This window comes from Taurulus bubalis (assembly GCF_910589615.1).
Source record: "Taurulus bubalis genome assembly, chromosome: 2".
Lineage (NCBI taxonomy): Eukaryota > Metazoa > Chordata > Actinopteri > Perciformes > Cottidae > Taurulus > Taurulus bubalis.
Window position 1 is genome coordinate 39,229,992 of NC_136590.1, and position 16,064 is coordinate 39,246,055.

Below are 16,064 nucleotides of genomic sequence, written 5' to 3' on the forward strand. Positions count from 1 at the left end.
AACGACAAATCCAAGTTTTATCAAAAGAATACCTGACAAAAGTGAGTGGGGAATCAGAAAGGATCAATATTTTCAGCGTATTGCACGTTACTACATTGAAATGTCTCTATGTTTCGGTATACATTATGTATTTTGAGACAAAGTCTGTCGACTTCACTTGCTGAAGATCTTGACTTTGTTTAATTTTTTTTTTTTTTCATATTAGAAAATTGTATAAAACAAACTCAATGTAATTGTCGTATTTTTCTGATTAATGTCTCCGTCTTTGGATGGACGATGGATCCGTCTGATTGGTCTATTCAACAGTATAAAAAGCAACAAAGTGCACACAGAGAAGGTCTTACAAAGCTGCTAATAATTTAATTGCTTTATTGTTCTGTTGTTTTTCTTCTGTGCAGAGTTTTATTGCAAGGCAAAGTCTAACAGAGATATCAGTCTGTACGCTGAACGAGGCCGGTTGAACAAGAACAAAATGTAACCCAGGATTGGAAAAAATAACTCCATTAGGTTCAAACTGATTGCGTAATGGAAAGCTATGAAGCCAATCTTTTAGTAATTATGAGGACAAATGTCAGTGGAAGCAGGAAACGCAGGAAACGCAGGGCCCGCAGGTACATAGGTCAGACACACCCAGATATTCACATATTGAAAAGAGCCCTCATGTTGACAGCGGCCATAAAGTCTGTGTTATCTATACAGGCCTTGGCCCTTTGGCCCTGCTGTTGGAGGAGTGTGAGCAATGATGCCGTCTACTTGAGGCAATAAAACTGGGCGGAGGAAATTGCCGGGTCAAAGTCACTCGCAAGGGGAGACTAATCTCGTACTAAAGCAACTGCCTTCCAACTCCAAACCCTGAGTTAACCTCGGCGCTGCCTCTTGCTCCTTCACTCCTCGCTCTCTCTCATCCCAGGTGTTTCCAGGCCGGGCGGCCCAACACTGGAGCCGTCATTGTAGGTTTGTCCATCTGTAACGTGACTGACCTGGAGAACAACTGGAGAAGAGGCGGGGACTTCTTCTGGTGCTCGCTGGATGTAACAGCAACTCCATGTGGAAGCTGTGTCTGTTCCAGTGGAGGTGCTGTTACCCGCGGAGAGCCGCCCAACGCAACGCCAATGCCAACGCCCGAGCTCGACCTGGGAGGTCGATGAGCTACGTTTCTTTTGTGTTTGAGTGGAGCTGAAGGGCGATGGGTCACAAGGCGATGACCTATGAATTGACAGCCAGTGGTTGTAACATCTGCCTGTCAGTTCTGTAGGCCACTGCTGTGTTCGTCCCTCTGAATGCCGACAGAATGTATAAATAACACGTTTTGGGTTTGTGGCTTTTTACGTGAATCAATTGTGTTACAATGAATAAAATTTGAATGTGTTACTTTATGAATGGATGAGTCTGTCATATGTTCTCTGTTGGTCTGTGGATGATTATTATTTGTTACCTAAGTTAGTCACTTTTATTTGTGCAACTCTAATTATTTTAAAGGGATTGAAATGCCAGAAAGTAATTATGTTGATGCAGTCTACTTGACATTTTAGGGCGTCCAATCTCAAAATAATTACAAATTAAACTGATCATGTTGGGAAAAAAGTTATTAAAACTGACAAATTACAATTCGTCAACATGGAAATTGACTTAATACTTGATTGTGAGTGCCTTTAATTTAAATCCAAAATCAGCCCGTTTACAAAATCATCTTAAAGGTGCTCCATACTAAATTCATAGCCTGTCTGTTGCCTCCACACGGCTCCTGACATGGCGGAGCTGGCCAGAAGCTAGAAGCTAGAAGCTAACGGCGCAAACAGGTAAACCCTGATGATGAACCAGAAGTGGGCACTACATACCTCTGCGACAACACACTCAGGCAAGGTTGTCATCAGATGTAACTACTGTCCCACCAACATTTAAATTTTACATTCTAATATTAATTTACCATGGTGATAATGTCACATGTTCCATGTTTCTGGGGATTCAAGTTAAAAGAAAATATTGTTAATTCTCAGCAGCTAGTTAGTGGGTCCACATGACTCATTAATATATGAATTTATCTCAAAGAAGTGTCACCATGTGGCAGTGCTGAAGGGCAAACTACTCCAGTATGACTGAAGTGGCCCATGCACATCTCCCTCAGTGAATTATGGGTCAGAAGACAATCAGCTATAGTTATTTAATAAAGTCTGGGTGCACAGACCCCATGGTCATGAGCAATATGATTTAGTTGAATACATTACCACAAAATGACAACAAATAGACAAATAATTGAGTTCACGTTCTAATGAGACCACAAATTACACAAAAACACAACCGAAAGAAGGGAGTTTTGGTCCAGAAAAGCAACCAGCAGCCATGTGCTGGAATATGACTCTGGGTCACCTTGTTTGCTGTGTTATTAAATGCAGATTTACATTGGAATATGCACCAGGGGTATCCACACAATATGAAACGACTGCCTTTGCTGCCACCTGGCGGCCTGATGGACACACTGCTGTATTGAATCCGTGTTGGGTGTGTGTTCAGACCTCATATTTCCACGTCATTATGATCACCGAGGTCATCGTGGAGTTTCTTTACTACGTTTTGACACATTACCTCTTTACGGGACATTATTTACTGCCTCAAGGCTATGCTAGATATGCTCTAACCATTTTAATAATGATGATGTGCGTTACATTGTGCACTTTACAAATCGAATGTATAAAATAACAACAAACTGCTCGAGACATGGTGAACACAGGTGCCTTCCACGGATAAAGCATTAGATTTGAGCCGTTAAAAGCGAAAAGTCGAACATTACTCCAGGCACGTTCAAGCTGCGTAATCTCTCCAATGATAAAAACGAATGCGGAAGTGGAGAGGAGTGAACCATTCGTGTACTCTTCGTGAATGGTGACGACTCATCAACGGAAGCCTTTAACTTAATCATCCCAAGCTAAACAAACAAAGACAACGAGTTACAAATAATGCCCGTGTTATTATACGTTGCGTTGGTTATACGTAGAGTGAGTTGCAATGATTAATGCTAACTGTGTGTACGGTAATGCGATACTCAAAGCCAAAGATATATAAGGAGAAACACGGCCACCTAGTGGTGACGCGACAGGCGAGCACTTCCCGTGACGCAGAGAAACGCGGTAAAACGATATTCCGGTGTGTGGAAGCAGGGTAGCAGCAGCATGGCATCCGACAGCACCATGGCTGACGTTAACGGACAAGAGGCCGTCTCCCTGAACGGAGAGCCGGTCGTGAAGCGGCCACGGGAGAATGTCGCCCACGAGCCTTCCCTCCGCGTACCGAAGGAGCCTCTGAACAAAGTGACCGTTGTGCTCGGGGCGCAGTGGGGCGACGAGGGCAAGGGGAAAGTTGTGGACTTGCTCGCAATGGACGCGGATATTGTCTGCAGGTGCCAGGTACCCAACTTCACCGTCGATTTAACGTAACATTTAGACCGACTATTTGGCACAACGGCTAACTGTAACCGTTCCCCTCGGGCAGCTGTTTAATATTAATGATCTGGTTCCGACGTCAACAACCTTGCCTGACCTCCCGGATGTAAACGCGCTAAGTTGATGCTAATAAGAACTGCTGGCCTGTTCATCCGGTTTTTATTGTTTTATATCTGCTGTGTTGGTAGCTAACTGTTTTGAATCCATTACATAACCGCCACATAATAATGCTGATAATAATGATAATAATAACTATCCAGTGACTTATGTAACGCACCCCGTTGTTGCCCAGCTGTTCCGCTCCCTCTTTCAACCCAGTGACGTTCAACGGAAATGTGCTTTAGTTAATGTCGGCTAGTAGCTCACCAACTGGAAACACTGACCCTGTTTTCAATGAAGCACGGGCTGAGGGCTCCTGTCGGTAGTAAAAACTGAATGGTGTTTGTGCTGTTTGCAGGGAGGCAACAATGCGGGTCACACGGTGGTTGTGGACTCCGTGGAGTACGACTTCCACCTGCTGCCGAGCGGAGTGCTCAATAAGAAGGCTGTCTCCTTCATTGGTACGAGGCCATCCGTGTGTGTTTTGAAGGACTTGGAAGTTGGCGGGAAGATAAGGATCCTCATAAAACAATGCAAAGCTGTGTATATGACTCTGATCAGGTTGGACATCAACAGACGCATCAGTTGTGTCAGTTTCTTTGCAGCTGTGCTTGAACCTGCACCTAGCTAAAAAAAAGAGTATGCATGGTAACATAAAGGCAAATCAACATGCACTGCATGTAAGACTTGCAGCAGTGTTCTCTTAATTTAGTTTCCTCTTTTAGGTTGATGTTTTTTCTAGTACTATGAACACATGGAAAGAGGAACCATTAATGGAGCTGCTGTTAAAGCCATTGGCTTATACGAATGAAACTTCAGAGAAAACATGAGTTGCATAAGAAATGTCTTGCATGCATGACTTTCTTTCTCACAAGGTTCGTTTGAGTTTAATTTTTTCTTTTCTTGTTACAGGAAATGGAGTGGTGATTCACCTACCAGGTCTGTTTGAGGAAGCTCAAAAGAACCTGCAGAAAGGCAAAGGTAAAGTTGTCTTAATAGAGACCAAGCGATGCACTGATATAAAACACAATTTCTTCCCTTTTTAGAAAGCAGTGTCTGTATCCATGTGGTAAAATGGCTTTAGCACTTTTTCACCCCTTTCACTCACATTCATACATACACTGTTGGCAAACTAATGACCACCATGCAAGGTGCCAAACTGCTCATCACACTATTGGGGTTCAGTATCTGGCCCATGGACACTTTGTTTATCACTGACTACAATGGTCCTAATAAAAATATAATCAAATTTATGGTGTTTTTAAACCTTTAAATACCATTAGAGGTTGGTCTAAAAAGTACACGGTATGTTTTGATTGTGTTTGTTTAAGACCTTTGGAAACGTGCATCATTATCATATAACATGAAAGCAAAAACCGTATTAGTATTGGCTTCAAGAACATCGATGCATCCCTAATACACTGGAAACGGCAACGAAATGTGTAGGTTGATGTAATGACGATGAGGGACAGCCAGCATGTAACGTGGGATGTGTTGTCTCGCGTGCAGGATTACAAGGATGGGAGGAGAGATTAAAGATTTCTGATCGTGCCCACCTTGGTGAGTAAGCGTTTCCTCATTCAAACTTTTGATTTAGACATGTCCTCGTACTGACGGCCCCTTCTATCCCCCTCTAGTGTTCAACTTCCATCAAGCCGTGGATGGAATCCAGGAGCAGCAGCGGCAGCAACAAGAAGGGAAAAAGTAAATCTACTCTAATCGGTTTAAATAGTGTAAATCTTTTTAGTCTGAAGTTTATATGGAGTGAGTCATTTCTATCACACAAATGGGTTGCGTTGGTTATTAATGTTTTTACTTGTTCTGCAGTTTGGGAACCACTAAAAAGGGTATCGGTCCCGCCTACTCCTCCAAAGCTGCTCGCAACGGACTGCGAGTCTGTGACCTTGTCTCAGATTTCAAGGTTTTTGAGGGCAAGTGAGTCTTCCGGTTTGCTTTTTCATTTCTAATTTTGTTCATTTTCATATTCACTCATGAATAAAATATTAGAGACTGCTGATGGGATACTGCCACTATGTCCAATGTAATTTGTCAAACTTAATTGTGTGAACAGCTTTTAATATCTTGTCTATTTGGGGTTTGGTGTTGCAGCACTGTGACAAGTATCTATTTTTAAAGGGTAGTTGTTTCAATCCCTAAATGTGAAGATCTTACCAAGCAACAACTTTGAGTTCAGGAATACATTCTGAGAGCATTTTAATTTACTTTTTAGAAAAACACTACATTAATTAGGTTATCCATAGTTCTATTTTTGAGTGTCATAATGCATTGCCATCATAATTGTAGTGTATGTACCTTCTCTTGCCACCAGGTGGCAGCACTTGAAACGGAAGCATTATGATGGCACATAAACTTATACACACATGTGTAAGCAGCGTCTCAAGCTCTGCCCTCTTCGCAGGTTTCGCATGTTGGCTGAACATTTCCTGACGATGTATCCAAACCTCAACTTGGAAGTTGACAATGAACTGGCGCAGTTGAAGGTGAGGACAGGTTATCGCGCCAGGAAAATACTGACAGAATGACATCAGTGTCTTTTCACTCGGCATCGATATTGTGACAACAGACCTTTTTTCATTGAAGACATTTCTACATGTCGGTTGGGTATGTGCATGTGTAAACAACACAATGAAGGATTTCTGAGTTTAGCGGCCTCAGTTTCAAGGTCTTGGTACTGGCTTGAGACACAAGAAGAGCGAACGCCTGTATGACTGACTATTTAAAATGACTGCTTGTAATTCTGATATTTGTTTAATTCTTATTGCAGAAATAGCACTTTAAATACTTTCTTTCTTTAAAAACGGGAACAAATAAGAAATTTGGACGATGCAGTTGTGAAGATGATTGTTTATTTGCTAGTGTCATATGATATGTTGCCTCTCACCTGAGTTTGAATGGTCACGGTTGTAATTTGCATTTAGGTTTCAGTGTTTTCTTTATTTTGGAAACTTGTTTTTCAGGGATATGCAGAGAGACTGCGCCCCCTGGTGACTGATGGGGTGTACTTCATGAACAAAGCTCTTAATGGTCCCAGTAAGAAAATCCTGGTGGAGGGAGCCAATGCTGCTCTGCTGGATATTGACTTTGGTGAGCACCACTGGGTTTGTGGACTTAATTATGAAGGCGGACTGGATTTTTTTTTTGCCTACTCGGGTTAACCTACGTTTCTCTCTGCAGGGACGTATCCTTTTGTGACGTCTTCTAACTGCACTGTGGGCGGTGTGTGCACTGGCCTTGGCGTGCCTCCATCATACGTTGGCCGAGTGTACGGGGTCGTCAAAACCTACACCACCCGGGTGGGCGTCGGTGCTTTCCCAACAGAGCAGGACAACGTGAGACGCTTTTCTCTTCCCCACCTCGTTGATGAAAAAGCCTACTTCTCAGATGCAGATTTTTGTGAAATAGCCAACATACTCCACCAGAAAGAAGGAGACATGTGACGTTGTTGTCAGGTTACCGCGCTCGCAACAGCAAAGCATGTTTTGGTGTTCAGATGCTCTTAATGGAATTATTTTAGATGTTGCTCCAACATTCAGAGAACAAATGTAAACTATCATTTTTAGTAATATGAACCGGATAAGATATCTTTCCAAATGGGAAAGTTGACTTTGACATGGTTTATGAGTTGCATTTAGATTTGAAATCTCAAATAATGATTGTGAACTGGAAAATATAGCAACAAGATAATCGCATGAGTTCGGCGTCAGAGGCAGACCTGTGGTCAGACGTCGGTTAGTTCAAATCTAGGAGATTGCTGGGAGAACCTTTTTGTGGAAAAGAAGTCTGCCACCACTTAACGCCAGCGGCTCAGTGGTCGACAGTTGAGCAGTGCGGTTGTGCCGGGCAGCTTCCACGTGCGAGTGTGTAAACTGAAGCGGGATGTTCCTGGAAAAGGGCACGTGCAGCTGACTGTCCTTACATAAATAAAGGCGTCATAACAAGCAGAGTATCCCTAAAAGTGCTGATTTATGTTGGATTGTAAAAGTACATGTTTTTTTTTTTTGTCCCTTCCACCGTGAAAAGTGTGCTTCTTGTTTTGTATTTTAGGAGACTGGAGAACTGTTGCAGTCCAGAGGGAGAGAGTTTGGTGTGACGACGGGCAGGAAGAGGCGTTGTGGTTGGCTGGACCTGATTTTGGTCCGATACGCCCACATGGTCAATGGCTTCTCTGCGTAAGGAACTGTTTCACCATTTCAGAATATTATCCCCCACCTGCTGATGTAATTACTGGAGCTGCAGTTAAGCTTTATGATGCACGCTGGCCGTTCATCGCCATCAGAGTTGAACAGAGTGACTTCTTTGCTTGCAGAATCGCCCTGACGAAGCTGGACATTTTGGACACGCTGTCTGAGATTAAAGTAGGCGTGGCCTATAAGGTCAATGGAAAATCTCTACCCAGTTTCCCCGGTAGGTCATAACCATTTCAATGTTTTATAGATCAGCTCTTTGTCTGCCCATTACAGGGAAAACAATTATTGGATTTAACATTGCCTCTAAGTATGGGATTATATGTATTGAGGATTATATTCGTTTTCTGTCATAGACCTGAAAATAGTGAAAAAATGCTCTTCACAAGTTACATAAACTCAACATAACATCTTCAAATTTGCGTTTTGTGCCTGACTTAACAGCCAAAAATCCAAAGTTGTACATCAGAGATATGAAACGGTGATGGTAAAGCAGCAAATCCTCACATGTTTGTCATATCAGTTTTCAATTACATTTTGTTTTGTATGTGCTACAGATGACTACAAAACAAGATGTAAATGTTTGTTCATGTTTTATCTTAATGTCCTGATCTTTGATTGAAAAATATTCTTGTCTGAAACTATCCATTGATCCACAACCGTTTTAACGGCAGAAACATTGTTACTGTAAACGCAGGAGAGGACCTGTATTCTCAATGGATTATTATTTTCAGAAGGACTACTCAGCTCTTGGTTAAGGGGATGAACGTAGCTTTTATGCTCCTTAATGTCTTATTTTACATCGGTCAGCTTTTATTAGCCGGAAATGCAACATCTTGGGTTTTTGAAAATCTATTTTGCAGTAGATTTGAGGATGCATTTATCTTCTCTCGGGTTTCACCGCAAAACGGAGAAAATTGTTAAGCTAATGAACCAGAGGATGATGAAACCACTTCTCTCTTTTTGTGACACTGCAGCTGCTCTTGGCCAACATGGCATCAGAGATTTTCCACGCCATTGTAGAATAGATGATTTAATTGACAGATCTGTAAAACTTGAGATTCTCAGTTCCACTTTAAATGTTAAAGAAAAAAAACACATGCGACTCCTAACTCTGAAGCCGTTTCAGCGGCGCATGGAGAAATAGTCTTTGTCACCTGGTTGGCTCCTCTGAGCGACTTTTTTTATAGAGACCACCGATCGAACTATTTAGAAATGACAACCAGTGGCCGACTGACCGGAACTTCACATCCAATAATAAACTGTATCCTGCTTGTATATGGACCATAAATGGCACTAAAGGACCGCTGTCCAGTGTGTTTTGATTACAGACTTGTGAAGAATCAGCGACTGTGAACCACAACACAATCCTCGTCTTTGACTCATTGTTATCGATGTGCTTTTGCCGCAGCCAACATGGACGTTTTGACGAAGGTGTTGGTGGATTACGAGACGTTGCCCGGCTGGTGCTGCAGCACCGAGTCCGCTCGGAGCTTCGAGGACCTGCCGCTGCAGGCGCAGCAATATATTCGGTTCATCGAGGACTTTCTGCAAGTGCCAGGTTTGTAAAGCGCCACTTTGCATTAATGGATAGACTGCAGCCAAACTGTTAATCGCTTTGCCAAACCTGCCAGTCACACCATGTCTTTTTTTTTTTTTTTTTTCCTCTTCTCATTTCAGTGAAGTGGGTTGGAGTTGGGAAGTCCAGAGAGAGCATGATCAAACTGTTTTGATCCGTCTGCCGACCTGTAGGCTCAGATAGTTTCAGGTTTTGATGGGATTACCGGAGGAGTTTAAAATGTAAACACTTCACCAGCAAGGCTAATTGTGAAACGTTTTGTTGCTGCTTGTGCATCACATTTTGCAATAATTTCTCCCAGATGTAATTTATGCATTCTACACGTTTCCTATATTTATTCGGGTGTTAATTTTTCAAAACACGGTGCCAATGGATCGACCGATTCTTTATTCCATTCCATGCAGTAAAGCACAGTTTTGTTTTTTTAGCATTTGAATGTAATTAGTTGATAGCTCTTCTCCATTTTCTTCTTTCTTTACATATATTTGAAGAGCCATTACTGAACAGAAGACTTCGTATTAAAGGGCACAACAAAATATAGCAAGAGATAGTTTTCAGGCTTTGTAATGAGGGAAAAATGATTGAAAGCCGTTGTGCGATCAGTCAGACAGTGAACTTTTCTATTGAACAATTTTAAAACGTTTCAAAAACATGACTTCATCTCAGTTTGTAACAATATTTTCATGATGAGTGTTGGAATGAACATAGTGCTTTTTAAATCCTCCTCATAACGTGTAAATCAACACTAAACAACTCGAGGTTGAATAGCTGTTTTTCTTGATGATAAAATGAGGGAAAGTAAGTAGGAATTCCACGTCCACACAGACATCGACTGGTCTTTGAACGTTTGGTGTAAATGTGAGTTAAAAAAAAAGTCCGATGGGCAGTAATGCTTCAGAGTCTATTTCAATATGTTTCCTACACATTTCATTCATTGTCAGTGATGTAAAAGACTCAGCTTGCTCTTAATCAATAAAATGAAAGTAACGTACTTTTGGTTTGTCATTCATTCAGGTTTTAGTAAAGAGTTTGACCGACATGTTTCTGAGCAGTTTAATTGAAAATTAAAAAATTAATGTGAAATTAATGTGTAAATATTTTTGGGTTGTTATATTATCCTTTCATTGTTCTTCTGTTGTGCAGCTACAATTTTTTTTTTTTTTTTTTTTTTTTTTTTTTTTTTTACAGTTTTCTTATCAATATTTATTGGAGGGGACTTGTCATTATGCACTTATTATTATTATTATTATTATTATTATCCTTTACTGGCTCTGTAGGGTGGTCCATTTGAAATCTACATCTGAGAAGATGTGTGACGCCGTTATGCTGCGTCTCTAAATGTCAAGTAAACAAGTTTTAAAGCGGCTCTGATCAGAAGCTGTATGTCTTCGATGGATCATATCTATAATAAGAGGTGTCACTTGTAGTGATAAAGAATCAGAACTGGACTGCACTGCCCCTCGTCTCGGTGGAGCTTTGGTTCATTCTTCAACATGGCGGCGGGTTTAGCAGCTGAAGAGCCAGGTCTTTCAAAAGCGGCTGAAAGAGAGAATATTGGACTTACGTTTGTCCGGTGGTCAGAAACACCAACGATAAAGTTGCTCTACATCTGCTGCTGAATGTGTAAAAACACTTTTTTGCCTCCTCGACTTCAAACGCCGTTAGTGGACAGACTTCTGCACTCTTCTCCTTCATGCCCCCTTCAGCCTGTAACATTTTTCTTTCACTCTCTTACTTTAAACCCTCCTTAGTTAGCCGACTTCTTCTCAGGATTTAAAAGCTTTTCAGGACCGGGGAGGTATTAGATTAAAGTGTAAAGCGGATGCCTTGGCAGATCGATGCTCTAGGTGTAACAGAGTCCTGGAGCTTCTCAGAGATTGCAGTGTAATCCGTTAAGGGCCCTGCACACCCACACAGGTGGTATCAGCCGCACAGGCCGCTCAGACCTCTACTCAGGTGGATGTTGGGCAGAGATGTGCTCAGGAATGATGTCATTGAAGACTCTGTACAGATGAAATTAACAAGGGTGGGGGGTAAGGGGGGGTAAGCAAATGACAAAACTAACAGGCCAGTCGGTGAAATATCAACGGTGCTGAAATGAGGTAATTTTTTCTCAAGTGAAGTCATAGGCCACTATCTTATTATTGTTGATGAATACTTGCAGATGATTTGCATCAATTCTGTTAAGTCAAACAAAGGTTTGTTTTGAAACTGTATTCCAGACTACTATGGAGCCCTAAACAACAGTAAATGGATACTACAATGTTGAATAAATTAGGAATGAACCCAACATTATCTAAGGATTATCTTATCTTATTTCTATAATGTCTTGACACCAAAATCTGCCCGCAACCACACAAATGTAGTCAGCGAGCACTCTGTTACCAAAGTAATTATGAATCAATTATTTAGCTGCTGTTGTAAATAAACGCTGACACGGTAACAAACCTTTTATTTCGGTAACAAGCTACACGTTATCAGCTAACAAGCTAGGCTAAACAGCCAGCTAACTAGTTATGTTAGCTTTTTGTTTTTGTTTATGTTAGAATTATTACAAAAGGACAGAGTTGTTTTGGTTGTTGTAGCATACAAGATCTCATGAGGACAGTTGTTGCTGGATGGCCCGGGCCTTGTGATTGGCTGAAAGAGGGGCGGGTACTGAGGGGGGCGGGTGGATAACTCCACTGTCAATGAAATGTAGCATGAAATAAAAACACAATTTAAAATAAAACAAATGCAAAATTCCGTTTGGAAATGGTCTCTTAATAAAATTGCTAATATGAAAATATAACTAAGCATTACACATTTTGTGGCTCCGCCCATCACTACCTCCTGATTCTGCTTAAAACCTGGATAGCAGTCCCATGTGCTTTTGGATAAATAATGTAGAGGTTAATAATTTACACCGTAACAGGCAGTTCCTACCAGTTCTAATAGAGTAAAAAAAACAACATACTTTCCTTTAAACATAAGAGCCTGATTGATTGATTAGAAGACTTGTTGTTTTTGTGCTGCCGCCCTATAGAGTAAAAAATGTAACTTTCGAACAGTTTGTCTTCCGCTGTACGTTGAAAGTGCATCTCCCGTCAAATGAGCAAAGTTGCAGACGTTTGCTAACCAATCAATTTCCATTCCAAGAAGTCCCTGCATCATCAGAAATGGCAGAAAGTGAGCTTACAGTAGACTCAAGAAGGCTTAATTGAAAATAAAGTGCTCATAATAGCAGTGTAGGCCTCCTCCCCCTGGCGTTTCGGTCGGCCTCCTCCCTCCCTCTCTTTTGTTTACTACCGCCTTCCTTTACTTGTAATTGAGAGCACATTTATCATCAGGTCAATCAATTTGAGCCTTTTATTCAAGTGTAGCTACTTCTCAGACGGTCATCCCTCATCAGAGCTCTTTCCAGATCTGTCTCTGTTTATTTTCCCCCAATGGCTGGATGTTAATTAATTTACCTTTACACTGCCAGGTAAATCATACATTGCGTACATTAAATGGACACCTGGAATTGAAGCCATCGACCAACTAGAAGTAAGGATTTTCAAATTGTCTTATTCTTTGCATGTGTGACCGGGTGTTTGATGAACGTCGAGGCAGATCTTCTTTTCTGTGGTGATCAGAAGGGATTGTGGAGGTGATTAGAGGTCCAATTAGATCCATTTTGTATGATATTGGCATGACCTTTGAATTGAAACTAAGGAGTAATGCTTATTTTTTCCGTATCTTCACTACTTTTCTACGATGATGAAGAGTCAGAAGTGTTTCCCTGACTGTGATGTATGCTGTCAGAAAGAAACGAATGTTGAATGTTCTCCCTGTGTATTCCACAGAGCGCTCTGATAATAACTTTGATCACTGCCTTTATAATCATTCCTTTTTGTCCTTCCTCGTCCTGCACTGTCATGACTCATGTAGCGCCCGCAATAAGACACCTGTTTCAATGGGGTTGGACTGTGTTCAGTTTTCTTAAGAACAGAGAGACGGCAGCTCTCTCAGCACACAGATTGAATTGAAGGAGCTAAATGTATTTTACAGTTTATTAGGTGAGTGCATGGAGAAAATCCAATTCTGCAACTGAGCAAGTAGAGACCAAGTACAAAGTATTTGCAGGGAAATCTGGAGAATTTATTATGAATTACATACTGGCTAATCCTTTGACAGATGCATCTAAATACTGTACATTATGACATAATGTATACTTGTCTCATGTATTGCTATAATACAACGATAATGTACCCGTGGCTACTTGTCATAACACAAATACTACAATGTGCTAGCTCAATTACAAATTAGTGATAAGAGATCATCGGTTTATTACAGTTAATAAACTAAATAACATATCAGTGTGCACTAAGGGTATGTCAAACATATATATATATATATATATATATATATATATATATATATATATATATATATATATATATATATTAATGTAAGTTTAATGCTAAACACAAAAACAAAATGTATAGTGTATACTATCGTACATCAGTCTTTCCCTTGCTTAAACATGTAAAAGAATCCTCAATATGTTTTAACTTGTAAAACCTGCATGTATCTATATTTCTTTGTCACATTAAATCCCACCCTCTTCAGTTCCTGTAAAGAGTAATGTAAACTCATGTTGCTCAGGAGGGCGTGTAAAACCGTTCATTCAAGCGGATGTGATGGATCCATTTCCGAAAAAAGTTTTGGTTATGAGTAACACATATGGGAATAGCTGTATCTCCAGTCGACAGAAGAAGATTTTAATCTTTAAAAAAAATTAAAATATTCACGGAATCCACTCCTCTCTATGTATGTTTTTACGTGTATATGGATGTGTATATATACAGTATGTGTGTATGTGTACAAGTATATGTAAATATGTGTATATATGTGTGTGGATGTACAGTATATTTGTATGTATTTGTATGTACTGTATGTATATATGCATGTATATTCGTGAATATATGCATTTATATATATATAAATGTGGCAGAAAGTTAGTTCCTGTTGGCTCCTGATTAGGATGAATTTTATTGATTGGAGATGGTTAGGATTGTTTTACTGATTATTGATAGATCACCATCATCCTAGCAGCTCTAGATATACTCCTCACATCCTTTGTGGTCAGAAGCAACAACATTGATTCAGTCAGGAGAAAACGCACAAAAGCTCCATCCACAAAATTAGCCATTATTATTTTAAGTTATTTTTTTTATGTTCGATGAAACCGATGTGGTGAGCTCATTATTAAGCTCCCGTTTGTGTTTTCCTTTAAAATGCTTATTTTAACTGAGTAGTGCATCTACTCTCCATACACAGTAATGGTCGGCACCGACTGAGCAACACTGAAGCATCTTGGGAATTCGCCAACTTGGCTTTGTGATCCAAGCTTTCTGTCTGTGCCGCCCATTTGTCTTTCTTCCAAAAGACAAGAGGCAACATTTAGCCTACATTTCCTCTTGAACTAGCATACTTATGAAGGTGATAGTAGTTTTGTTTAAGCCAGATCAGTGAAGAACATTAGCAACAAACATATGTATTATTAGCCATTAGCAAATGTTAGCATGCTAACACATTTAGCTAAGATGGGGAACATGGCTTCCAGTGTGCCTCCTTTGTATTAGCATGTTAGCATGCTGATCGTAGCATTTCGTTCACAGCGCTGCTGTGCCGAAGAAGCCCGACTGATGACTCTTTGTTTTGTTAAATTGTGCTGAGACTATTTGTGGGCTGAACAGGTTCACAGTACGGTAGGATGAAGTGAAACCAGGTTGAAAGAGAACAAAACTACCTGCAGTTATTCAAACTACACTACTGTATGATTAGGCTGACTATTACATGTAAGAGTAACGAAAGGATTTCATTTAATTTAGTTTTAGTTTGAAAAGGGACAATGTAAAAAAAAAAACGTACACATTTGCAGGAACATAAAACATCTGCCTGAGAAGCCGTATCCCTGCCTCTTGTAAATACACACACACACACACACACACACACACACACACACACACACACACACACACACGCACACACATGCAGAAAGAATGAGAGCAGCAGCAGTTCTGTCAAGCAGATTGTGTTGAAGGTGGGACATTGAGAGCAGGCTGAATGGTGGCTGAGCTTGGCTTCAGTCTGCAGAGTTGGCAATCAGATCTCAATGAATCTCAAACATTGATCCCACAGAAGTATTGATATGACTGCAGCCACTGCATTGGCCATTCAGTTGAACTCACAGGAGAAAACAATGCAATAGGAATTCTATGAGTTCTACGTAAGGAAGCTGCATTATGTCTTCATGTCATTTTAGAATGATATCTTTACGTACTGTAAAAAAACAACAACATCTAACTGAAGTCTGAAGAAACTGAATAGATCCCAAACTTGACTCCATCATCATCTCCACCGTTATCCGTGCTGCTCTCTCCCCCGTCTCTTTAATTCACTCTCTCACACTCGATCTAAAGTCAGCTTGATTGAGTATCTTTTTTCTCTCTTTAGTGCTCAGCAAGAGCATCACTCCTTACCCACACACACACAAACACACACACACACACACACACACACACGCACACACACACACACACACACACACACACACACACCCCTCCCCGTATGCGGCTGCCTGAACTCATGAAAAACTGTGCATGAGGCGACTGGTACTCTGGATTCTTACGATCCTTCATTTTGAGGTAAGCACACATGGGCTGGACTCTCCGGTATCAAACATTTTTACGGACCAGGAGGGACCCTAAGTGGTAA

At 40.8% G+C, this 16,064-nt stretch overlaps 1 protein-coding gene across 1 annotated transcript; it reads left to right on the top strand.

The window, feature by feature from the left end:
• Positions 1-3,167: 3,167 nt before the first annotated feature.
• On the top strand, positions 3,168-10,302 carry adssl (adenylosuccinate synthase, like; the record flags this gene model as incomplete). Its single annotated transcript, XM_079214373.1, has 13 exons — positions 3,168-3,401; positions 3,895-3,997; positions 4,449-4,517; positions 5,046-5,096; positions 5,174-5,240; positions 5,364-5,471; positions 5,956-6,037; positions 6,515-6,641; positions 6,732-6,886; positions 7,602-7,726; positions 7,864-7,961; positions 9,153-9,302; positions 9,422-10,302. The coding sequence occupies 13 exons, from the start codon at positions 3,168-3,170 to the stop codon at positions 9,472-9,474; spliced, it is 1,422 nt and encodes a 473-aa protein (XP_079070499.1). The 3' UTR covers positions 9,475-10,302.
• Between the last annotated feature and the right edge of the window lie 5,762 nt (positions 10,303-16,064).